The sequence below is a fragment of the Mesitornis unicolor genome, unplaced genomic scaffold, assembly GCF_000695765.1.
Source record: "Mesitornis unicolor isolate BGI_N332 unplaced genomic scaffold, ASM69576v1 scaffold20130, whole genome shotgun sequence".
Lineage (NCBI taxonomy): Eukaryota > Metazoa > Chordata > Aves > Mesitornithiformes > Mesitornithidae > Mesitornis > Mesitornis unicolor.
Genome location: NW_010157820.1, coordinates 1,510 through 27,408, shown reverse-complemented (window position 1 = coordinate 27,408; position 25,899 = coordinate 1,510). Strand labels below are relative to the sequence as shown.

General features: G+C 37.7%; 1 protein-coding gene across 1 annotated transcript; it reads right to left on the bottom strand.

Moving 5' to 3' along the window:
- Positions 1 to 2,346: 2,346 nt before the first annotated feature.
- UPF3A (UPF3 regulator of nonsense transcripts homolog A (yeast)) lies at positions 2,347 to 25,517 on the bottom strand. Its single transcript, XM_010181583.1, has 9 exons — positions 25,405 to 25,517; positions 16,948 to 17,054; positions 14,780 to 14,878; positions 14,576 to 14,686; positions 11,262 to 11,317; positions 11,012 to 11,170; positions 9,211 to 9,371; positions 5,560 to 5,854; positions 2,347 to 2,655 (listed from the first exon to the last, which is right to left on the bottom strand). Exons 1-9 carry the CDS (start codon positions 25,515 to 25,517, stop codon positions 2,482 to 2,484), a joined length of 1,275 nt encoding a protein of 424 aa, XP_010179885.1. The 3' UTR covers positions 2,347 to 2,481.
- Between the last annotated feature and the right edge of the window lie 382 nt (positions 25,518 to 25,899).

Here is a 25,899-nt window from a genome sequence, read left to right as displayed (position 1 = left end):
ATTAAATTATTCCCTGCCCAACTCTCCTGGGCTTGCTGTGGCAGGTGTTGAAACAGAAACACTGGGATCCTGATGGTGGTGGCCGGTACCTTCTGCTTGCCACCTCAGATGTGGGAGGAGTGATGCCAGTACCTGCTGAATAACAGAGTATGTCCCAGGAGTTCCTCTAGTGGTACATCCAAGCCATCAGGCAGTGAGGGCTCCCTGGGACGTGGTTGTGGTGCAGACAGACACCAATGAGCATATTCTCCATGTATGAATTCAAATGTCCTTGTTCCTTCCATGTCCATGTTCCTTCCATGTGACTACAGAAGTCAAAGGCCAAGCCTGCCCCCCACCGTGCAGGAGGCTGCACTCTAAGCAAAAGTAAGTGATAAAACGGGCTGCAGGAATCCTGCTCAGTGAGGGCACAGCAGCTTGACCTGATGGGCACAGCTATTTAAACCTTGACAGTTTTTACTGAGTTGAGGTTTGGCGTCCAGTCTCGGGTAACTAAACTAGATAAAAAATTAAGCCCCAAATGTAATATTACTGCTTAATAAACTGGGCTTAGTTAATCACCTATGATGCTATCAAGAGGTACTTACTCATAACCTAGGCGCTAAGGTGAAGGTGGGGGAGTAGCCCAAAAGCCACCGTTGGCCAAAAGAGATCAAGCTCACGTTGGTGAGCATGTGAAAAACCTCTGCTTCTCTGGGTCTTGTGGGTCCCTCTCACAGGTGAGATCCTCCTCCAGCCTCCCCCAGGCACCCACATGGATGGCAAATACCTGCTTTTGAGCAGCCCCTCATCTGGTGAAGATCTCAGCCCTGTCTGGCTCCACTGCAGGAGAACTTTCCTGGAAAGTCTCCTTCTCCTCAGCCCAAGCCGGGCTCTTTCACTGAGAAGAAAAAAAGAAAAAGAAGAAGAAAAAAAAAGAAGAGAAAATAGAAAAACCTGCCCCATGCTAACTCTACGTGACTCAGCCAGGACACCAAGACAAAACCCTTTCTCTGCAGTGAGGATAAACTCAGCAAACAAGATAAACTTTAGATGGAGCTAAACCAAATTATTCTCTAACAGCAGTTTTACTTAAGCTTGAAGTAATTTCAGTTGGCATCTCACTCACGCAGCTTCGTATTAAAATTCTTCTCAACTCTATCTTGATGTACTTCTGAAGAATACCAAGTAGCACAGCATCTTACTTAATTTTTCTGAAGTAGTAGTTCAAAAAATTGCAGAAGATCATGTCTCAAAATCATAGTCAAAATCTTTTTGCTTTTATTCTATTTAATGCTTAACATCTGGGAAAATACAATAAATAATTTTTCAGTCTAGAACAATTAGATGTTATGCTTAATAATAAAATGTTCAAAGAGGATGTAAAAATAAATTAATATCTTACTCTTTAACTTCAATGACAAAGCAAGTCTCAGTTTCAGACGCCTGAGAGATTTTCAGCCATGAAAGATAAACGAATGTGTTCTGCCCTTCCATAAACATGTAGCTATCACTGAAACCAATGGGATATATACATATACATACAGAAATATATATGTGCCTGCATCAGAGGGCAGAATTTGCCCGAGATCTTACAAAATGGTAGTTGACATTCATGTGTGCTTATTTTTTTAACAAACAGAAGTGCAGAACATTCATGAATCATACATTTTCCAAATCCTGCAACCGCAACTTATATGAAACATCAGCATATAAAAAGTCATCACTGTACAACCATGTTTTTTTTTAAAAGTCAGTGTCAAAAACATAAAAACCAGCTAATTTATTAAAACCAGATACATTGTTTAAGTGCTGAGGTTTGCATTAGCTTTCCGCTGTTTTAAGCACAAGAATATATTAAAACATAAAAGGCAAAAGTGGCTCAGAAAATGACAAACTCTCTAACAACACACTTGTAGCTTTACTAACACTTACCTGACACTACCATTAATTGAAAAACAACGGAAACACAATGAGGTACAGATACCAACGAATATTCCTTACAACTGTGCAAACTGTAGGCCTCCTCCTGCAACCACTGCTGGCTCCAGAGCTTCCTCCCAGGGCCGGTCCTGCGACCCTCATGTCATGCACCAAACACAGTTAAAGTGCCTCAGATTTCACACTGATGCAAATCTACATTTCGTTCCTTTAGACTTGAAAAGGTGAAACAGCTTCTCAAAAGTCTTCTATAAATGCTTCTTTAAAACTATTTGAGGTCTTCTGTTTCAAGGTAAATCTAATAAAGGATTGAACTGCTTTTAAATTAGGCAAATAGTGCTTGCTCTGCTTTCTGTAAAAAAACAACTATACTCCTTTGCTGTAAGATACTTCATACATCTCCAGTCACTCTTCCCTTTATTTTAAAGAAAGTAGGAGGCAGAGCTATAACTTTGTTGGTGCAATCGCCTGTGGAGTTCTGAAACAGCCCTATGGATTTTTTGTGATGACACTGAATCTTAAATTCATCCCTTTTCACAAGACTTTTCTCCAGTTTTTGTTTTATTCTGCTTCTTCGCTCTTCTCAGAACCCCTTCCAGCTGAATTATCTGCCTCATACTTTTTATCCAGAGCATCTTCAAAGGGTTTCCCAGTGCAGTCATAGGTTTTACTTGTACATCCCGTATGTGTCCGAATGCGAGCTCCTGGCTGGTATAACTGCATGGCTGGGCGATCCTAGAAGGAAGGAGATGTGGTTAACGCTCTGAGAAGGCTGTGTGGGATACATATGTGGGATTCTGAAGTGATGAATGTTTGTGAAGAAAGTAGATTTTGTGTTATGTCAGTTTACATTTCATAAGACCCAGAAAAAAAATGGAGTGTAATGAAAATTGACTATTTAATATCTGTCTCGTTCATAACGCTATTCTTGGGAGCCAAGCATTTTTAATAAATGAAGAAAGGCTGTAAAAAGTAAAGAATCCTGTGATACATTTGATGTAAACAAGAAGAAATACTGCAGACAAGTACCAAACACAGTATTACAAGTAAAACTCTGAAAAATGGTGCTACCTTCACTAACATCAACTGGGAAGAACAACAGCCTGTTCACTTGCAACTCTACAGAGGAATGACAAATATTGAATATAAGCATAAAAAATAAGACAAACCAGAGAACAGTTTAGCAGATAACAGCTAGAAAATTATCCTCAGCTAAACTTCATCAATTGTCACGTGTGCACTGCTGCTCCAAGTCACCAGTCATTACCACAGTTTAAACACGGAAAGCACATCTTAATTATACATCTCAAAATAAAATTGCACAGTTATTGCTCCACTTCATCATGCCTTCCATACTGAGTATGAAGGTGGGGGAATTCACCCACTGGTAATAAACAAGGTAAGTACAGTCTGAGCACACACAGGCTCTGTGAGTGACCCAGGCATACACACACCAATCTGATCACTGGAAAATGGAAGGAGCCAGTTTACAAGGAACAGACGCCTCAAACTTGCAAATGGTGATGTTCCATCACCATCTTTTTTATCCTTGAAATTTCAGTAATAAAACACACTGCTTAGAAACTCTGCTAAAGAAATCTTTTTGTAGTAAGAGTACTCACAAATACCCGTTTTAAATGTTATGATGCAACCCATCCAGCAAAACCTGAGCTTTTTGACCAAACTCTCATGTTAAGTTTAGCAAACAAAATTTAACAGTCTATTTGAAGACAGTGGCAGAGCACTGAAATTGTCCTGCATCAAACTATACTAATTTTCAATTGCCTTCATAATTCGAACTAATTCCACACTTTTCTTCTTTCATTCTTTTTTCTTATTCCCCGTATGCATTTTTACTTTTTCTTACTTTTTCCTTCACCTTTGTCTTTATAGCTCCACTTTCTTCTCTGTCTCATTACAGACAGATTCACTCTTGGGCCACACAACCAGATCATTCTAGTTAGTGCTTTGTAGTGTGGTAGGAAATGTGTAATATGCATCTTTCTACATCACAAACAGCTGCATAAAACTACATCCTCTGGCAAGCAGTGCCCATTGGAAAGTTTATGATAAATATAATGATTTTTCCTGTCACAGACTCTGTACCTTGCAGTTTGCATGAAAGCTAGCATAACTGTTACTTACACCTGAAATTTCTCATTTTCCAATTAATTCTTACAAACTTCAGAAAGAAGCTTGATTTCTGCCTAAAAACTTGTGCTGGCGTTATTAATTCTGTAGGCAAGCTGGAAAACTCAGCCCCTAACTTATGTATGTGACAAATACCCTACGGAAAAGTCACCACACTGCAAAAAAATTTACTGATTTTGTTTATTTTGTTTAGGGAACAAATCTGGCACTTGAAATGTGGACTAATCCAAAGACTCAGCAAGCTACCAGAAGTGTGATGATAAGAAATAAAAAGAAGGTGGGTCCTTAAGGCTTGACCAAAGGCTCCCAAGAGCCACTGTCCAGTTCCAAGGTTGCAGATGTTTCACCAGACTGGAAAAGTAGCGTGGCAAGCATGAGCAAAATTGCCTTTCCCATCTTCCCGTTTCTGAACTAGCTGACATTCTGATGTGACATTTTTCTGACTGTTCTACCGCTTGAGCTGTTGGTGTACATGGAAAGTGGCCAATGTGTATGCAGATAAACCTCACCCATGCTGCCCAGCCGACCTTCGCATAAACAAAAAGCGGGGCACACCAAGCTTTCTGTGTTTGCACGAGGTGACTTCCTCGACACGCAGACTCCATACAGACTCACTCTGCACGTGACCAATTTACTCCTCGGCAGCCTTAGCCCACATCACACAGCAGTAACTTGGTTTGAAAGAAGAGTTTCACACGCAGACTAAATTTCTACACAAAGCGGTGTTTCAGTCATCTTTTGTGGAAAATCAAGGATCAGAAGGGAGAGAGAATGAGGGTGACAAGGAGAGCCACCTCCTGAAAAAACCCTGGAACATCCATGAAATCAGACAGCCTGAGAAAAATGATGCTGATGTCTCTGAGAGCAAATAAGGGGCGGCTCTACTACACACCCTGCTACAGGCTCCGCTTGCACTGGTTTTGCACCTGCTCTTTCCATGAGGATAATTTGTCTTAACCAAACGACAGCCTTTTCATACCGGCAGGTGTACAGTACTGAAGAATTTTCACATTCACACTCTCTAAATACAATGGTCTCTGAATTAGTCCTTATAATTCCTCTACTGAGCAATGCCTAGCAATCCATAATATAATTACTTTATGAGTGGGGTAATGGAAATACATTTTTAAAAGCCTAGCATGCCCCAGTTTTTACATTCCATTACGGATCAGAAGTATAACAAGTTTTAATATACTCATAAAATACAAGGCTTCCAAGAATAGTGTTCTAAAAATGCCAGGGTTGAAAGGAAGACAAAAAAGTCTTCTATATATTGTAAATATGAATGAACAGAGACCTGTGATCTTAACTTATTTTAACTGCTATTGTCCTCTGATAACAGCAGAAAGAAGTTTGGGTTTTACTGAAAATGAAATAAAGAATTGCTTTTTTGAAAAAGTATTTTTATGCTGAGTTTGCCAAAGTAAAAACCTGTGATCTTGAAGCATATTTAACTAATGAAAGATTATCCTAAATGAATAAAAGAACCTTATTTCTTATGCGCTCCTTTTTGGATGCCATGTCATCACACTTGTCCTCTTTACCCAGTTTGTCTACTGCCTCCACAGTGAAGCTGTAGCTGTAGTTCCCTTTCTTTCCTCTGTCTTGGTTGTATCCTTTCCCCCATTTCAGCTCTTCTTCATTCCTTCTCACAAACTTGTCAAACTCATAGTGAGCTCTATGCTTTCTGCCATCATCCAATCGATACCTTTGTCTTTCAGGCTCTTTTTCTCGAAATCTTCTCTCCAAATCTCTTTGCTCTTTGTCACTATCATTTTGTGACCTACAAGTATGTATAAAAAGAAAGAAAATCCAAGCAATTAACAGTAAATAAAAAAGCCGTTGAAGGACACAATACAAAGCCTTCCTTTGACTTCAACAATATTTAGATCGGTTGTATGGTATGGCAAGGCTGGTTTTTTTCTCATTATAAAGGGGTTATGTGCAATTTTGCTGAAAGTCTCATCCATGTATGTCTGGCCCTTGACTCTGTAGATACAGATTTTGCTTGCAGAGCTTTGTCTGCTATTTTGAACTGAATCTGACTTTTGTGCAACTGCTGTGGAAGGCCCACTCTTCAACTTTTACCCCCCTTTGCAATCCCATAAAGAGCTCCCCGATACTCTTCACATAAACACATGCTGCATGATTAGCTCTTGTGGTCTGTCCTTGAGGTGACTCATGTATAGGAGTATTCCCTTGAATGGGAACATTCAGGGCCTGAAGGAATTGTGTGGGTATCATACCAATTTGTAAAGTTTTATGACTCTAACAACACTTACTGACATTGCAACTTGCAGAAAGCACTTACGAAAATGAACACTTATGTTCCAGGCTTCAGTTTATGATATCTCCAAGTAATTCAGCCTACCTTTGCTTATTTTATTTAGGCCAAAGACCATTACCATACCACAACGTAATACTTAATGTCTGCTATGCTGCAATGGTTTTTGCAGCATTTTGCTGCCTGTCTGATACAATTCTCAGCTCTTTTATTCACTTCATCATTCCTGTTCAGCAAGCGCGTGCTTCTCTCATACAGACAAACTGCAAATAATGAAGAAAGATTACAGAATAGATTGAACTTCAAAAGGAGCAAATGCAGGCAGTTTGTTTTTATATCTTACATATGTACAAATACTTAAAATAGAAACAGGACAGTTGTTTTTGACAGTCTGCTCACATTTTAGGAATCAGCAGACAGAATCAGAGACGATGGAGATTTTCTAATAGTGTAGTGACCAAATAGTGATATGCCTCTCATTTAGAATGGTTTAATATCAATAAAAGTGTATCATTATATAGAACTTTTTTTCAAATAAGGGAACTGTGAAAATTGTCAGCCTCTGACATGAATTTGGGCATTGGTGTGGCTGCTAAGACAGGGGTCCCATCTCAGGAAAAGCTGGAGGTCAGCAACAAAACCTGAGTGACAGGTAAGTTATTCAGCATTTCGCAAGACTGTGCTTGTGTCAGCATAACACATTCACCAAGTGGAAGCAACATCCTAGCTGTCACAGACACCTGAATCAATCACAAGTACCGACATACTGTACCTGTAGCATAGATACATTTATATAAAAACTGCTGTGTTAGCTCTCAAGGGGTAGGTGGCTCTAAGTTGTTTTTTTTATCTTCATGTTTAATATGCTATTCTAGACACTACCTCCAAGTCCTAGCAAGGCTCAGAGCATGACCTTCCAAAAAGCCAGAGTGACACATCTCAATTTGTTGCTGTAGCACTGCCTGAAACCTGTCTCTTCCCCTTCCTGCTACTGTGGGTGAGGAAGAAATGGATATGCCTGGAGGTAGGTAAGTGACAAGGATACAAACTGCAGTTCAAGAGTGGTTAAAGTAGCTTTCTGAAATTCAGTCACAGTGAACAGGCAGGCAAGAGTGGAAATGGTGGGGTAAGCAACTACAGAGTACAGGTAGAAGAGAAAGCAGAAACAAATGGAAATAAATGGAATGGAAGCATACTTCTGTTTGGTATAGTTTCAAATCTGTATGTGACCCTGTACATTCATGCACCTCCTGAGGTTTTAATTTGTGGTACAAAGCTATTGCTACTGAGCCTCAAAACATGGTTTCAAACAGGCAATTCAGTCTTCTGCATGTAGAGCTGGAAGCTACAGTTTATAACTGATTTATGAGTTGGTGACAAAGTAATTACAACTTTAATTCTTGATCCAGCTGAAACAGCTCATAGCTTGCTACCGAATCATATCCGTTAATAATCATGATGAAATAAGCACTTGGAAAGACAAAGTAACACTTGCTGTACTTGCACAGCCAAATGGATTCTGTTTAACACCTGGAAAATCTACATTAATGCCTTATTAAACTTATAGGATCAATAGTAAAAATGTTATATGGCACAACCAAAAGTTTGATACATAAAAAGTCTTATTAGCAAACAACTGACTTTTCCCTGCAAGTGTTTCTGATGACCCTGTTCTGTTTCCTTTGCGGAACATCAACAAAAGAGTTGCTGAATATTTTCAATTTCTATTAGAGAATAGGAAATGGAAGTTGTCAGTATCTTTCAGGACATACTCAACGTATTGAAACACTGAGCCTATGTGTGAAGTCCTTAGAGACAGAAAAAAGGACAAATAATGCATGCAGGATATTGCTGATGAACCATTTTTTTCAATTAGCAAATTCAGTGGTTTTATTTTCCAGTGTTCAAAATCTATTTGCCATTAGGAGAACATTTGCAGCTCCTGTATGCTTTTCATAAAAACCTATGCAGACAAAGGTAAAACTCTTAACTACTCAGAATAGGCAAGTAGCCTGCAAGGTACCTAGAGCACAATCCCAAACTTTCTCTAATACTTTATATATAATACCTTATATAGCTTATTTAAATGTTCAAGCTTGTCCTTATGTACTTCTGAAAGCGTGGCTGAAAAACTCAGCTGAAAAACTAAGTATTATTTATCTTAGCGTCATATTTTTCTTAGTTATATCTCTTACATATCTTATGGGTGAATCCTACTTGTGACGGGACACAGGTGCCAAAAGAGAGAGAACCAACTCCTGAAAACATCTGTAAGACATTGCCAGGCTACAGTAGTAACAGAAATGAGCTATACCTCTTCTTCCCACTATTACAGATGTAACACAAAAGGCAGTGGAAGACAGAGACAGCCTTCTGCATCTATCTGTCATAAAGCTATAATTCACACATTAACTATTCTGCCATTGTCCCATTTATCAAATACATTTATATGTTTATTGCAGCAAAACCGAAGAAAGTGTCATGGAAGAGTAAGTTACTTCAGGCTATTTAGTCTTTGACATCAGTAATGGAAGGAGGGCCTTACCTGAGCTCTTGAAGGGGAACAGGTGAAATAAAAATAAAACTATGAATGATTTTTCGCACATAAATCCTTCCAATCTGGGATTTCAAAACATTCACAAACAACAAATCGCATCTACTAATACTGCCATCAGGTCAGTAAGTTGTTATTAAACACCTTTTACAAAAAGGACAGTGAGAGATTTGTTCACACACACAATAAAATCAGTTCCTTGCTGACAAAGCACCCAGCCAATGCACTTATATCATGTTTAAGCTTTCAAACGAAAACATTTAGGATATAAATTGAAGCATAAAAGAGAAATATTACTTACTTTTCCCTAGGTTCTTTTAGTGAACCCTCCAATGATTTGGACTTTATACTCCCAGACCCAGGTGATTTATCCCATTTGCTTTCTTCAATGTCAGTTTCTTCACCTTTCTCTTTGTGCTTTTCACTGCCCAGCTCATCTCCTTTTTCAGGCTTCTTAAGAAGCTAAGAAATATTTGTTTATATTATATTATGATGTAAAATTATTCTCCTCTGTTGTAATAGACATTTTAACAATGTATAAAATATATAAAAAACTACTAAGATTGAAGATCTTTAAATGCTAGGAATATATTTTACCAAGTATAAAAAGTTTAAAGAGGGCAGTTTACTTTTGCTAAGTAGTGACAATTATTAACAGCACTCAACTTCCCAGTTTTAAATATGCTGATAATACTGAAGAAAGCACTTACCAATTTATCTCTCCTAAGTTTTATATATAAAGATACTAGTGTGGTCTATGATTTCTTAGAAATCATGTAACAGAGCTCAGTGTTATTGCCAATAAAATAAAAAGCAGAACCTCTAAGAGAAAAGGAGCAGTATTAATACTTCACTCCATGAAATATTCTATATAAAATGTGTTACACATGAACTACATGGGACAGACTGGTATACAGAAACAGGTGCCGAGTATACATACATCATGACAGAAACACAGACTGAGGAAAAATTATGATGTTAGCAGAAAACCTCACATTGCATTTTCACCTTGGAAATTAAGATTTCCAAGAAGTCTGTTCCTTTCACAACAAATAAGCCACACAGGGCTTGAGCAGTGTCTAGCATTACAGGAATAATCTTTATAGAAGGACCAACTGTCTCAAACTATTTCTCTAACATTTCAAGAAGCAGCAGGAGATCTCATCAGTCTTTTTATTCCACCAGTTCTTCTGAAATAAGCACAAGTTATTCTTCTCCAATATGTAAAACTTCCACTATTTAAAACAAGTCTCTTTTCTTCTGAAGTTCTAGAATATTTTTCTTTATGCCCAAATATGAAAAATACGTAGTTCGGCCTCAGAACTTACTTTTTTATATATCCAGGTGAAGGAAACTGTTGGCCAGAAAGAAAAGGAAGAGGAAAGAAGTACACGGCTTTGTGGTTTCAGCCCACAAGATCTAGAGTGAGTCTGTGTGCCCTTGCATTAAGTGACAGACTCCTATACCAACTTTCAACTTCAAAATAGCCTATAAAATCTTTCCAATACCACAAAATTTAGTTCAGATGAATAGTTTGTATATATATCATCTTACACAAATACGGTCTTATGCCTCCAGACTTAATAGCACAAAATACACCTCCCTAATTAAAGTCATTAGAAGCACATGCATTCAGGATGTTACAAGGCAATACAGCCTCAAATTAGCAAGACTTGTAACTCGTTTGAAGCATATTATTAAAATAAATCAGTTTGAAGCATGAACACAAAAGAACTCTTTGTACGTATGGCTACATGAAGATTTACACGACAGAAAGTGTTAAAGCCATATTGCAACAATCTTCCAACGTTAGCACAGAACAATTTGGTTCAGTCAGGTTAAGTCAGCATAGAATGTGGCAGTGTAATATAAAGATACCTGAGTTACCTGTCATAACTGCATTAGGACATCATTGTGTCTAGGGTAAATTCACACTTTTCAACAACACTATTTAGTCAAAGCCCTACATTATTTCCCCTTCCAGTTAAAACTGGTTTGGTATCTCCATGCTGTACTGTAGTACACTGCATAAACAGTGTGAGATACCAAAGGAACGTCTGTATAACTTCAGCAGAAGAACAGGTTTTTTTTCATTAAGGTACCTTGATTCTTATTTCTTTGTCAGAAATCTTCTTTTGCTTCTCCACTTCTTTTCTTTTACGTCTTTCTTCTTCTCTGCGTTTCCTTTTCTCTTCCTCTCGCAGGCGTTTTTTCTCCAATTCTCTCCGCCTTCGCTCTTCTCTTTTCTCTTCTCGTATTCTCTGAAGAGTTCAAAATGATTAATTGTAAAGTGTCCAACAGAAAACCATGTGAAACATAAATGTTGAACTTCAGGCAAAAGTCTGAACGTACCTGCTTTTCTAATTTTCTATTTTTAATATATTCCAAAAGAGGTGTTGTTCTTCTAGCTAAAACACAAAAAATTTGTGATATAGTGTTCAACTCCTAAAATATGTACTCATTTCTTTACTTCAGTAATAATCCCCTTTTTCTAGCTTTATCTGCAAGGGAGCTAAATAATTAATAAACCTATTTGGTTTACGTATTTTTGAAGGCATTCTCATCATTCTGCCTTAGAAACGCTCTTGCTTTTTCACTGTTAGGGTTAGAAGCAACAGAGATACGTTGCATGATTATTTAATGTTTAATTAAAAATTTTATATTTTCAGTTCAAATAATGGCTTTTTTCTCTTGCTCATCAAATGGTTATTCACCAAAAAGGAAAGAAATGTGTTCAGAATCTATTCCTACACTTTAATATTGTACATCAAAACCTAGCTATATTGCTGTTCATATATAGACCACAGTACTGTAAACTCACATTGCATTTTTCGATTCCAGATTTCAAAATACATCATGAAGGAAACATTTTCATTCTCATATATTTCAATTTAACTACCATTTAGCATTTACACCTCCAAGGGAAAATGGGGTGAATAAGAGATAAGTGGTTTGTCCCAGGTTACTCAGCAAAGTATAAGCAGATTCAATAAAACTCTAGTTTCCCAAATAACAAATAAAATGCCCCATCCACTTGCTCACAAAGCCACTCGTATGTTACAGAGCTGTCTCTATGCTCTGAAATCTCGGCCTAAGCCACCTGCCTGAACCATCCCCAAATTCTACAAAAACTTGGAGAACACAATCAAATTCTGTATCATGTACAGCATTCTTGACTGTCGGTACTTAATTCAAACTTAAATGCAGGTACTTACAGCGGTGAGTAGTTACAACAAATTTTGTCAGTCTTAGAAGTCCCAGCATAGAGTTACAGAAAATGTTTACTACTAGAAATTGCCTTACAGTTACATATAGGATTCTTCCTCAGACCAGAAGAAAATTTCACAACTGGAATGCATTACAGGATTTGGAAGAAAAAAATGGAAGAATAAAAAAGGAAGAAATAAAAGAAGAATGATTAATTCTTCATTCTTCAAATTCATCAAATTTGAAGTGGCATAGCCAAAATCTAGACACAATTCATACTCCAGAAACACTTGAATGTTTTTATCTTGATGGCATGACTATCCTGGGGGCAACTCATTCATAGATGATAAAACCTTGCTATGCAGTTATGAATGGGAAGGCTTGATGGGATTCAGTATTTCTTTTTAGCAAATATTACTGCTCAAAAGCAACAACCAAAAAAGACTGTTGATTTGAGATCTTCCTCCCTCTATCCCTAGATTTCCTATGCCCATAATTTTGGACAAATTCTAGGTCCCCAGCAGCCTCCCTACCAGTCTCTCAGGCCTGCAGCTCTGCCTCTCTCTCCTGCTCCCATAGTTGCCCTGTCTGAGCAGCGTCTGCCTCTGGGCACTTTCACATGGTGAGTAGCCACAGATAGTAGCCACAGTAGCCACAGATTGTAACAGGAGGAAAGGATAAGCCACACTGGGAGTCCAGAACATGACGCTCGTCGTGACTAAGGCTGTGGTGCAAGGGGTTTAATCAAAAATTACAATTTCAAGTTCAAGGGAGAGAGGCAGTGTGATGAGTACTAGCAAAAGAGGAGGGCAAAAAAATAATGTTTATCTAACCTGAATCTTACCCATCTTATTTATGGGCATTACTACAAATAAAAATCTAAGAGGTGTTTCTTAAAATGCTTAAGAAAATTTAACTGAAAATAAATTACAAAATGAAGATCTGTGTCAGCAGTAACTTTTATGTTTTATCTTGCTCTCTACAAACAAGCCAGAAGAATGAGCTTACCTTCATCTTGTTACAGAGAAAATCTGTTCTATGCCTCTCTGTCACACTGAAACTGATGAGCTAACACATCTGACGTGATACATAAAACATGCTGGTCTGCGGTAACACTACCTGGAGAAATGCTGAGAACGTGAGGCCCAATTCTGCCAACAAAGTCCTGGGCACATCTTTCATGGACCTCAGTAGAAAGAACACCTTTGAAACTGGACAGGCAACTAAACCCTCACATAATTTTGCTATACATGTGCTATCCACTGAAGTGATCTTTGTTTTTATATTTATAGCAGTTTTGAATAGCAGAAAAAAATATAGCAGCTACTTTGCTTTCCTGTGATTTAACAGGAACATTAAAACTCTTAAAGTAAGGCTGCCTTCAGCCAACATTGTTACTCTGAAATCTGCAACTCCTGTGACTTGTAATTTTCATTGAACATTTTATTCAGTTAGAATAGTCAGAATATATTCAGATAATATTCAGTTAGAATATTTTAAAGTTAAGAAGTCTGTCTTGAAATTGTAAACTTTCTTAGAAAATGCTGACTGCTTTTACTGTGCTGTCAAATACCAGTGAAGATCTAGGGTATATAAAAATTGTTGGGGAACCTCCCTATCTAGAAGAGAAACAAGTTTTATTGGTAACAGAATTCTCTAAATGTCCACACTTCTAACATTTCCATTTCCTCTAAAGAGTTTAAGTACCAAATCTCACTAGTCAACTATTATTTCATGCATTTGAGGAATAATTAATGCCACTCTACAGAAATGCTTGTCACAAGCAGGGACAAACAGAGAAACAGCATTAATCAAAAGAGGTGGCTACTTCCACACTGTAAAGAAATAGTAGCAAAGATGATTTTTTTTCCCTACTTGATTGTCTTTTTTTAAAGATTAAGTGTTCTACATGTTGTCACTTGGAGACAGAGCACATCAGTATTCCATGTCATCCTGGAAACTGCTGACTGGCATTGAAGATTTCACTGTTGGTCTTTACTAAAGATTCCCCCATGAGACTGCGAGAGACATGCTGCATGCATACAGAAAACCAAGTGTTGCCTTACTTTCAGAGCTTTTGCAGAACTTTGACTGTGAGAACGAAGAGAAATAATTTCGTGTTTCTCAATATAAGCAGCTAATATCAGGGTCAATTGTTAAGTATTTGGCTATTTTAGCCTTTAAAAATAAATCTTCCATTTTTTAATGCATCTGTAAGTATTCAGAAGTATTAAGGACCTATCTCTACAGCCACTGTGCATGCAAAACTTCTGGTTAAGTGATTCCATGCATAGAGACTTCAAAGAGTAAGTGAGGAGTTTCCTGTCACTACCTGGCTGGGTAACAAAAATTTTACTGTGATAATCTCAATCTCTGTTAGACTGAACAGGTAATATCATAAAGATAGAAAAATAAGGTATTTCATATTCTCAATAATAAGAAAAATTACGAAAACAGACCAATGAGTTCCCTTGTTCTGGCCTCAATCTCTCCCAAAAGAATCTCAGGATTGGCACAGATTTTCTCTTCATCAGCACAATAACTCTCTAAAAATTTCCTATATTCTGGATCTGTGAAGAAAAATTTTTGAATTGTTAATACTTTGCAATGCATGACAGAAACGGAATCTATTTTCCACTGTGATGCCAAGAAAGTATGTTTACCGTCTTCAATGCTCCCAGCTTTGGCATCTTTCTTCTTCAGCTTCTTTTTTGAAATCTTCTGGAATGGAGCAAATTCAACCACTGCAGGATACTCCAAACCTTAAAAGAGATCAATGCTTTATTTTTTTGAGGGGGAGAAACATTCCTTATAGTCATGTAAGATTTTCAAAACTAACTTGTGTTGGGCAGCATTGCCTGAAATCAAAGGTGAACGTTTCTACAATCACATCCTAAACTTCTAACGAAAAATTACACGTACGTTTTAGATTCAAAACAAAATGCATTTATGTTTTAATTACATATACAAACATTAAATATTTTCTGGACATGCTAACAAAGAGTGTCAAAATGAAGATAACTGTTGCAGAACAAAAAATTTTTGCATTATCATTTCTAATTCCCTTTTAATTCTTCACAGATATTGATTAGAAAAATTTACCTAAAAACTCAGCCTGACAAGTGAGTAAGTACTACTGGGAAGTGAATCTGGAACAACTGAGTTGCTTCTGTAAAGTTTTGTTGCCAGAAAGCTTAAAAAATAACTAAATGGTGGGTAACATGCGATCAAAAAACGTAACACCTTCTTTCAGAATCGAATGTGTAAAACTCAGCATGTACATTCGTGGAACTTGTGGTTTTTTGTATTTATGAGGGACTACACAACCTCTTGCCTGTGTTTACTGGCATGGATCCTTTGTTTTGAATTCTGCCTTAAATACTACATTATTCATTGGACTGGAGTCAGAACTGTGTGTGTCTGGGTGGTTACCACTTGCAGTAGGTTCAAGATTTGCTCAAGTCGACTGAAAACTTGCCTTAAATCTGCTATAATATTTAACCTTACTGAACGTGGTAATCCTTGTTTTCATTTTAGCCTTGTAAATGCAATACCACCACAAGCCTCACCAGAGGACGCCTTTGATCAAAATTTGTGCTCTTTATTTGTACAGTCATGCCAAACTGGCCAGCTGCATCCAAGCTCAGTTTTGTAATGCACGTAATATTCTGGCTTCAGTCCCGCAAAACACTGCAGAAAGTACTTCATTTAGACAAAATGAAGTCTTGGCAGAATTACAGAAATAGTTTATTTCTAGTTTTTAATCTAAAAAAAACCCAGCTTTTTCTGAGAAGACGGAAAGAAAAAAGACGAACATTAGAAAATCCTGGCATCTGTTCGTTAGGGGCTATCCTGCCTCATACTTTACAACAGAATTTGAAATCTGGGAATCACACGCTGCAAGGAATGTATTGTTCTCCATCTCTAGGAAAATCCATCCCAATCTGACTACGTTAGAAGCCTATAAAATATCTCAGGTGGGTAATACTGAAGACAAATTTGTTCATTTGGTGGACAAGCTTCTTTAGAGATAGTCTCCAGTAAGAGTGGGCAGGGCTACTCTTCACACAACCTCCTCAACACTGAGTGTACAGAATGGACAATGTTCAGCAAAACCCCCAAGTCTGTGTCTGTTTTATACAACCCACACATTCCTTTACAGACACTGTGGGTGAATGAGACAAGGAACTGCTAAAGGGAAACCACCATTTCTTGGCTATGCAGTTTCACGCTACTGTGGGAGACGGGAATTTATCCTTGCCTACATTACATGTTTTTTCTTTACTGTTGGGCAAACCTTTGCAGACTGAACATTTTAAAGATGGCAATCAATTTTGTCACTCTTTTTCTTGGAACTCAACTCAAGAAGTCGGCAAATGCTCTAAAAAGTCAAGCTGTACATGTCCCAAATTGGGCAACAAAAATGAAGACAAGTTGCCATCTCGCTTTTTCAAAAAGGGAGTAAGTGGCACAACTTGATCTCACAGAAACACACTGAAGATGTAACGATTCCTGCTTACAATGCGTTCAGTTACTGTTGTAAGGAGTTGTGAAGCTTGCCTAAGAGAATTATCTTAATAGGATCTCGATACTGTATTGCTCAAGATCAAGCATACACACCACACAGACAAGCAAAACTGCATGGACAAATGCATTTCACACTTCATTATCTTCTAAGTGCTAGATTTGAATATATTTTTATGCAATTAACTGTATATTGAGAAAGAACCCCCTGACATAATTAGCAAAAAGGAAATAAATTAATGTTCTAAAATGGTGTATGTATAGACAGACATTTAATACACATTTAATATCTTACAAATAATCCAACCTTTATTATCAATGAAGACATAGCCATCAAAGCGATCTCTAAAAAGGAGGATGTCCTCAGGATTTCTAAAGTTAATGTATGCTCTTGAGTAGAGATGAGGATAAAGGCTGCAACAAGAAACAATTTTATTTTCTGTTATTTACTACTCTGTTCAGGACTAGGAAAAAAGTAAAACCAAAAGGATCACACTGCAATGCTCATCTTTGAAAATGGGTACCTTAAACATGCATATTGAAGTCTTTACATATACATATCCAATTATGTACATAACAAAAAGTAACTGAACAAATGAGTGCCTGGCTGCAACTGAGGCAAATATTTCTAGTTTGTTTTGTCTCCCTAAATCGCAAGGCATACACTTCCATCGTGCAGGATCGAAGCTGTAAGTCTAACAGTTCATGACTTAAGAGATATGAATAACAGCAGTGCTTTAGGGGAAATTCTTGGGCATGCTAAGTAAGTGTTCTGTCGCTGAAACAGAAGGTAAGTAAAATCTCCCAGTGAAAGAGCAGTTGCCAAGTTGTCACTGTATTTAAATAGATTTCCACCTTTAACAAAGATTAAATAATCTAACAGTTGGCAAGATAATCCACTAATTATATACAAATAAATAAATGCCATCTGACATAGATGCATATGAATACATATGCAATGCCTAGTTGTGACGAACAATTACCGTGAAAATCCAAAGCATGTGTAGCAAAAGAAAGAACAGGTACTTACCTAAAACAATTCTGATTCTTCAAGAACTTACTGGCATAGATCCCATTCCAAGGTTATATGTTTAATGTACCTGATAAAAACCTCTGGGCTGGCAGGCCACCAACCCCAAAGAAACTGAGGAAACCTAATGAATTACCACCCATCAGCTAAGTTACTGTGAGTCATGGCAAGTACATGCTCTAAACCCCTGCGACTGTGACATAAAATAGTCTGGCATAATCTGCCTTCACTGATGGCTATGTATTACAGCAGGTTTTTGAACATCTCTGTAACACAACGTATCTATGCTCATAACACCACTGCCACACATGGCCTGCCTTCAGCCAAACTCATATAAAGACAATAAACACGCACTGTTGGAACCGTATTTCAGTCCCACAGCTGTTTCAGAATCAGATTTCACAGTGAGTGAGAGAGAGCAAAAATATGCGTTGGATCACAGGATCCACACATGTGGCAGCTCAAAGCAACACAGTTACTACGAACCAAAGAATTTTTTTCTTTTTCAAATATATATCCACGTGGATTCCACTTTGGGTGTTAAAAGGTGACCATAACGAGCAGTGTTGTCAATAAGTAACCAATGATTTTGTAAATCTACCAAAATTTGTGTTTGACACTGTACCCAAGAAAAACATTTAACGAAAAACTAGAGTGCTTTTTTCATTTAGATGTTTTGCAAACACCAGCTATGGAGTGTTTCCACAGCATGCAGAGGATAAACTTTCTAATTCTAAGGAAGAGCTATTTCATCCATATATACTCACTATTATTTTGATACTCTAGGACAGTAATAGCATTGTGTGAACTGCAAGCAGGCAACCACAAAAAAGCCTGCTAGGGCATGGCTAGGAATCACAGAATCACAGAATATTAGGAGTTGGAAGGGACCTCAAAAGATCATCCACTCCAACCCCCCTGCCAGAGCAGGATCACCTAGACTAGGGCTACGCTTCTGACATGCAGCAGTGCTGAGAGACACATGAAGCATGGCAGGTTCCCTCAACCACCACAGCAGATGCCACAGCTATGACCACTTGCAAGCAACCTCTAGACGGCTTGACCAAAAGAGCACGGTGGCACGTGGCTGTGTTTCGCCACGGGGTTCTGCAAACCCTGCAGAGTCCTCTGTGATCACATCTGCAAACCTCCAGTCTGCACGTGCAACACAAGGTAGCTTGAGGGTGGCTGTGGAGTCACTACCAAGATGCAAAGCAGACGCAACAAGGCAGCTTCCTTCTCACCAGTTTCAAAGGAAAAAAAAAAGATAAAATGTAACAGTTTTCATAATTAAATACAGTTTAAAAAAACTTTGCAAAAGGCGAACATGCAAAGGAGGAAATTTTATTGTGGTCATCTATAGCTGTACTGGAAGAAACGTCTCTGTGCTGCCTAATGGCTGGAACAGTGAAGAAGTGTCTTTGATAACTGGTGACTCCCAGGAAGAAGTAAACTTCCTGATCTGTCATGTTAACAGGACTATTCTTATGTTTCTTATTCTTGTGTTCTTTGATGTTTAAATTAAATGAGACTTGATATTACAGACAATAGGATTACACAATTGAAGTTCTGAAGATTCACAAGACAAAAACAGGAATCTTGAGGGAGCATTATTTTTCAGACTGGTTATTATTATCTGAGACTGAGTGAGTTTCAGTTCCTGGTCTAAACTAGTTCAGTTTTTTATCCATCTTCAGTTTTCGTAAAATACTAAAACTTTCCGTAGATCAAAGACTGTGACTCAGACAAGAGTCCCAGCCATGACATTATTGTAGCATTTCTTCTCTGTCTCAGCGCACAGCAAACAGCTTCATCATATAGCTGGATTTATTTTTCTGCAGTAAATTAGAACCTTATGGTTGGGCACATAACCATCATGAAACAGACCTGAAAATACAAAGACTTATCCCTTCCTTGTTTCCTTTAGCTTGTACATCAACACAATCTGTTTCATCTGCCTTGGCAACACAACCTTTTCCTGGTACACAACAAAATATTTTTCTAACATTTCAGCTTTAGGCTTATCAGAGTGGGTGCCTTTCAAAACAGAGAAACATTTGGTATAGTTATTAAGCATTTATTAGTAAGAAAAAACAGAGCCTGAAACATATAAACAGACTCTGGAAAGCAGAGATTTAGAATTTACCTTGCAAATAAGGGACAGAATGTTATTGCTATACGTTATTAACAACTTCAGGAACTTTATTCACATCAGCAGAAACATGCAAAAATATAAAAGCATGCTTGTGCACAAGAGGATACTGATGCACACAGTAGCACAATAAAATAGGATTGTCTGTCCATTACTGTTGTTATACATCAGGGTGAAACGCTGTAGAAACACAGCAGTGACAATGCTGAGCAATTACAGGGTCCTTCTCCAATGAAACCACTTGTACAAATAGAGTTGGTTCTCATATAAGAAATATGAGCAAGTTAGATATCAGAGTGCTTAGTGTGTAAAAGACTGATCACTTAGGCTTTTTACCCAGCAAAGTGTGCAGTGTGCCTAAACAAAATGCATAAAATTCATTCTCCAAATGGGAAGCTAATTAAATGTAGCAAATTGGAAATGGTAGCACTGGCCTGCATATGAAATACTGCCTCTTGCTCTGGGTTTCAGACACTTGACTTCCACTTGCAGCTCCCACACTTCCCACACCCTGGACTCCCTCTTCAGCTACCCACTGAAAACCTACCACCGTGACAGCGCAGCAAAGAATGCACGAGGCTTCACAGGGCCACAGGGACTTTGTGGCTAATAACCCCTCCTAGGAAGAAATAGTCCAGCTCTGGTTTTATACTTAAAAAAATACAGGTTTTGCTCTTCAGGAATTTGCCTCCCAGCTGAGTCCTACAGAAGGGCACTGGACTCTGTGCAAAGCCTTCTTTCAGCACAGATTTCATGCAGGATTTGAAATTCAGTTTTGAGGTTGCATGGTTAGTTTTATAATCAGACAGCTGGTTCTACTTTGCCATATGTTTGCTGTCCATAATGCTGCTTTCCATCCGTATCATGTTTTGGACAGATGCAGTGCACATGATGTTGGCATCTCTGGGGTATCACTTAGAGCAATCTCTATGGAAGTAACCCAGATGAGCTTAACCATACACATTTCTTCAGCACTACACACAGTTTCTTTTTTTTCTGCTGTGCATTCAGGAGTATTCAATCTTTCAGGTTACGCATATTTCTATAATACTCACGTCTATCATCTCTTAAAACCCTTCCAGTAATAACAAACGGATTCTAATAGTTTACTTCTTCTACAAAGTATCTTTTAACACAATTGTGTAAAAAGGTTGGTATATAGGATAGCAATTTTAGATAGTTATCTACAATATAAACAACACGTAAACTATAAAAGCAGCCATCACATCTTAGCAAAAATACTTACCAACCACTCATGGTTTGTGTATATACATATATGAAAATGTATATACACACATATATATAAATTTATAGATCTCTACATCTAAATTTTGGAATGCTAAAAGAAACTCTGCCATCAATTCATATATTACAGAGTAATTTCTGAAAAATGGGTAAATCATCACCTACATTGTTACTTCAAGCTAAAATTCACTGGCCTTCATTTTCTGGTCCCCCACCTTCTATGGTCATTCATATAGTAGATGGAACTGGCATAATTTTAAATTAACTTAGCCTACCCTTTTTTCAGATACAAATGAGCACAATTTGCCTGGCAGTGGAGAAGCAGAAAGACCATGCAGCTGTGATCACAGACTGTCCCTCATTCCATCCAGAACACAGCAGTGGCACTTCCCTGGAAGCTCTACAGGTGCTGCCCTTTCAGAGCCGCAGTTCCGAGGTGCACACCACCAGCCTACGGTGCTGATGCTATTTGCCTACAATAATCCCAAGCAAAACGCTGGGAAGAAGTTATGAAGGGAAAAGGAGGAGTGCTGCTTGCAAGAAGCTTTAGCACTGTCTGTGAGATATGGCATGGCACCAACTATTTGACTAGCTTTCATACAAGCAAAGCTCCTGTTCCGATCTCTTAATAACCTCACTGTGGTATTAATGAGTCCTAGCACTTGGCATTCAGTACCAGTCCTGAGGGACAATCCAAATCCTGCAGGGCTCAATCACTTGAATCAAGGTTTGGAAAACTCTGAAACATTCACAAGCAGACAAAACAAGAATATCTGGAAAAAAAAATACTTAATATTTGGAGTGTGAGAACAATATAGGCTGTCAGGAAGGCAGAGTCTTTATTATCAGCTACAGATAGTGAGTCTATCCAGCAAACACCCCCAAAAGCCGTAGAATCAGTCACAGTGTTTTGTTTGTATTTTGATGTCAGTGTACAAGACAGAATAAATGTAATGCAGTGAAACAGATGAATCTGAAAAAATGAAACAATGCAACAGTCAATTTTGAAATTATTTTACTGAGATGGATGCAACTGAAAAAGTGTTACACAATAATGACATTACTTAATCAAATTAAATTGATTAAGAAGTTTTATAGCTTGCCTATAATAAAACATTGTAAACTTAAAGATAACCTTTAGACTGCAAAAACATAGAAACTGGGGCTGATATGCATATCTTATTTGTTTTGTCCTCTAGGGTGAGATGACTTTGGAAGTAAAAAGATAGCACAGCTACAGTAACACCTCTCTAGTCCTCTTTCTGACAGCAAGGAGAATGCTTAGATAAAGTTTATTAAAAAGAGGAAACTATGCACTGACCTTCACCTCATGTATCATTTCAGCTACTTGCAGCCTAGGGACTTTTTAATACAGAACTTGCATCCTTGTGTTTAATATGTTTTCACAGATAAACACTTGTCTAGATAAGTATCTGTCTAACTGCTCTTGAACTGTTTTCAACCTCCATTATTTCTGATATCAATTTCTGAGAAGGAGTTCTATGGTTTAACAGTGTTGTGTGAAAAAAAGTCTGTACTCCACAGTTGAAGAAATCTGAATGAGGTCTTAGAAGCTTTTGCTATCTAGAGTTACATGGGATGGGGTTAAACTGAGGTGTTACAGCTCTTACGGCAAAGTTGTCTGCTTCTGTATCAAAGCATTTATATGCACCTTTCTCTTTCCAGCAAACTTCCTCCTCACAGAGTAGCTTCTCCAAATAATTTTCTTGTTAGGTAGCATGAAAATTTGCTTCTAATCTTCCCATGGTTTTATCATCACTGAAATCTCTTGAATGGTTGCCACTATGCATAGGATCTAGAAAAAAGCTCATCAGTGGAAGACAGAGGGCACTGTAGAGAGAAGATGCCCACCTTATCCTGAAGCTCTTCTTGTTAGTTGGGATGGAGCGAAGACACATCCACAGAGTTTCCTGAAATTCCGTGAACTGTGCATAACGCGACAGATACTGCAACACAATGCTTTATACTCAGAAAAGAGTTCTCTGCTGGATAAGAGGAGACTGAGACTCACTGCATTAATCTTGTCCCTAACTTACAATTTCTGGAAGTTTACTGTGTATTTCTAGAGCATGTGAACATGTGAAGAATTAAATCATAAACAGATGTACTTGAGTATATGTTCGCATTCAAACGAAGAGGGCAAGGGGGGGCAAGGTGATCCTGGGCCAGTCAATGGACAAATCATCAGTCAAGCCAATACTCTACAGAACTGCAGCTAAATGGCCCTTTAAACTGTGTAGCTGGATGAAACACATTGTAGCCATATGAACCTTGTAAAGATAAACCCACTCTGAAAAAATACATCTTTTATATGAAAGCCTGATTTTTAAGAAGCAAGATGAAGAGGGAAAAAAAGTGAATATGAAACAGTTCATGCTGAAAGAATTCAAATTTACATGAAAACGCTTTATTTTCAGAGAGTTTAAGATTGTGAAGGCAGAAGAGAACATGAGTCCAAAACTCAGGAGGAAGAGAATAATTTTCTCCTAGATTGTTATTTTATTACTGGGCTCATTTACAGGACTCAAGGAAACCGACAGTCTAGATTACACATCTCAGAGTTTTCATTGTTGAAAAAGTTTAAAAATGTGTATTCTTTGCTTGCTGCATCTTGAAGTCTAGTAGCAAAACAACAGAAGAAATACTGCTTTATTTTCTTCAGACTTTTTGTTAATCACCAAGATCTGCTCTTCAAGGCAAATGCATTTTTAAGTGTCTTAAGCATGTCCTCATCCCTCTACCAGAATGAACTGTGTCATATATGCAATCTAACAAACTTTTTTATATATACATATGTTCTCTCCCTAACTATATGAATGTACATGATGAATAACACGGCATTCGAGGAACACCACAGTATATTTCATCAGTAACCTGACAGGGATGCAGTTACATGAGCAGACAGCAAGATTTTTGAGTACTCCAAATTTCATTACATAAAAGTAGGGAGAAAATGAAATTTCATAGGTACAATTGCTGTAATTCCCTTCTCTTTTCTAAGATGGCTGGCTCCCTAAATTCTTATGCCAACAATTGTTCTGGAAAATTAAAACTGTATTTTTTTAACTGTTTCCTGGCATTCATGCAGCTAAACACACCAAGGACAGAGAAACTCTTCTTCAGATAATTTTTGGTTTCCCTTTGATATTGCCCCCTTACCAAATAAACAGCTAGGAGAGAGGCCTTAAAGAGACCCATTTGGAAATACAGATGAGAAGGTTCAATCGGACTAAATACTCCTCTCTCCCAATTTCATATCCTTTTTGGTTCTACCGGATAAGGCAAAGCACCTACTACTTTGCTTCTGCACGTACGTGTAACTACCTAGGTCAGGCAACTGCCATAAAATGTCACTAAATACACTTCATTTCTGATTGTGGAATTGACTCTGAGAGAACCTACATAATCAGAGTTAACCATCTAGTAACACAGCAGGGGCAAGAAGAGGCATCACCCTTTCAAACAAAATCGGCTCAGGAACTAGACTGTTCCACGTGCAATTGCCACAAATAATTCCTTACAAAAAAAAGCTACTTGCTTTGGGCGGGCTCATCCCTAATTTTCAAAGTTGATCAGTAATAAATATCCAGGATTCCTCTATAGTCAAGGGAAAGAATCTGGTTCCTGGGGAGGGTGATTCATCACATACTAAGATTGACTAAGATTGGCTAAGATGGGCAAGATGGATCTTATACTTTGGTTTTTCAGAACGCATGCAGAAATAGCATACAGGGTATTTTGTTTATTTTAGTGGTTAAGTTCCTTCTCTTCTGGAAATTGTTCTGTTTGAAAGGGAATCATATTTTACCACTGTGACACTGAATACTAGCAATTTTGATTTATTTTACATCAATCACTATTTCAATTTTTTAGTCTTAGGAGACAAAAATTAATACTACTCGATTATGTGAAAATTGTATGAAATAAATATAGAAATGTGTAAGCAAACAAAGAAACTAAGCTCAAATGGCATTCATGAAAAAAATTCTGTGACATTTGTCCTAGGCTGAATCTTTCTCACAGCCGATAAAACAGTCTGCTGCATTTTACCAATGAAGGTTAAAAGAAGTATCAGGGTTTCAAAGCAAATTATGCCTTATTAATATATTTTAAAAATCTATTTAAAAATCACTGTTGTAAAAGAAAAAGGCAGGTTTTTTTTTGAATGCATCATCTCTGTGTACGTATCCAGCTTTTCACAAATAATTTGACAAACAAAACTAACAAAAAGGATAAAAATATGTTATTTGGTATGTCCCAAATACCTTAATTAGGTTTTAAGCACCTGAAAATCTACACAAACAGCTCATCCTCACCTGGGATCAGCAGTGCAAAACTCAAAATAATCATGGGCAGGTAGAGGATGCAGCTGTTCCTCCAGTTGCTCCTTAGTTAGACAAGGAGGAAGTCGTCGAATAACTACCTGCATATATAAAAGAAAACTGAGATTTATCTTTGATCTAAATACTGTAGATAGAGACTAAACAAATCATATTACTCATCTTTAAAAGCTCTTCCTCACATTGGGAACTTCAACTAGAGCATTAGCCTCCTAGCGATTTACTATCTGCTGACAGATGGAACAATTTCCTTTTCTCAGTTTCAGTTAACATTGTAAAACTGTAGGGTAACTGAAATGTTTCGATGAAGAGCTTGAGAACTGTTGCACTTAAGCCAATAGCAAAGGATTTTAACAAATGACAAAAAACCCCAGATATTTACTGCACAAAATGTACAGTCTCTTTTAAAAAAACCCTTAAACTAACTTCTAAGTCTTTTATTATGACAGTATCTTTGTGTATTAGGTTTAT

Excerpts from the sequence above, each read along its gene's own strand:
- UPF3A (XM_010181583.1), bottom strand. The coding sequence starts at position 25,517 with ATGCAGGTAGTTATTCGACGACTTCCTCCTTGTCTAACTAAGGAGCAA. Across the intron at positions 14,879-16,947 it reads TGTCTTCATTGATAATAAAG|GTTTGGAGTATCCTGCAGTG; the intron begins GTTGGATTATTT and ends ATCTCTTTTAAG. Across the intron at positions 2,656-5,559 it reads AGGAGCGCATAAGAAATAAG|GATCGCCCAGCCATGCAGTT; the intron begins GTTCTTTTATTC and ends CCTTCCTTCTAG.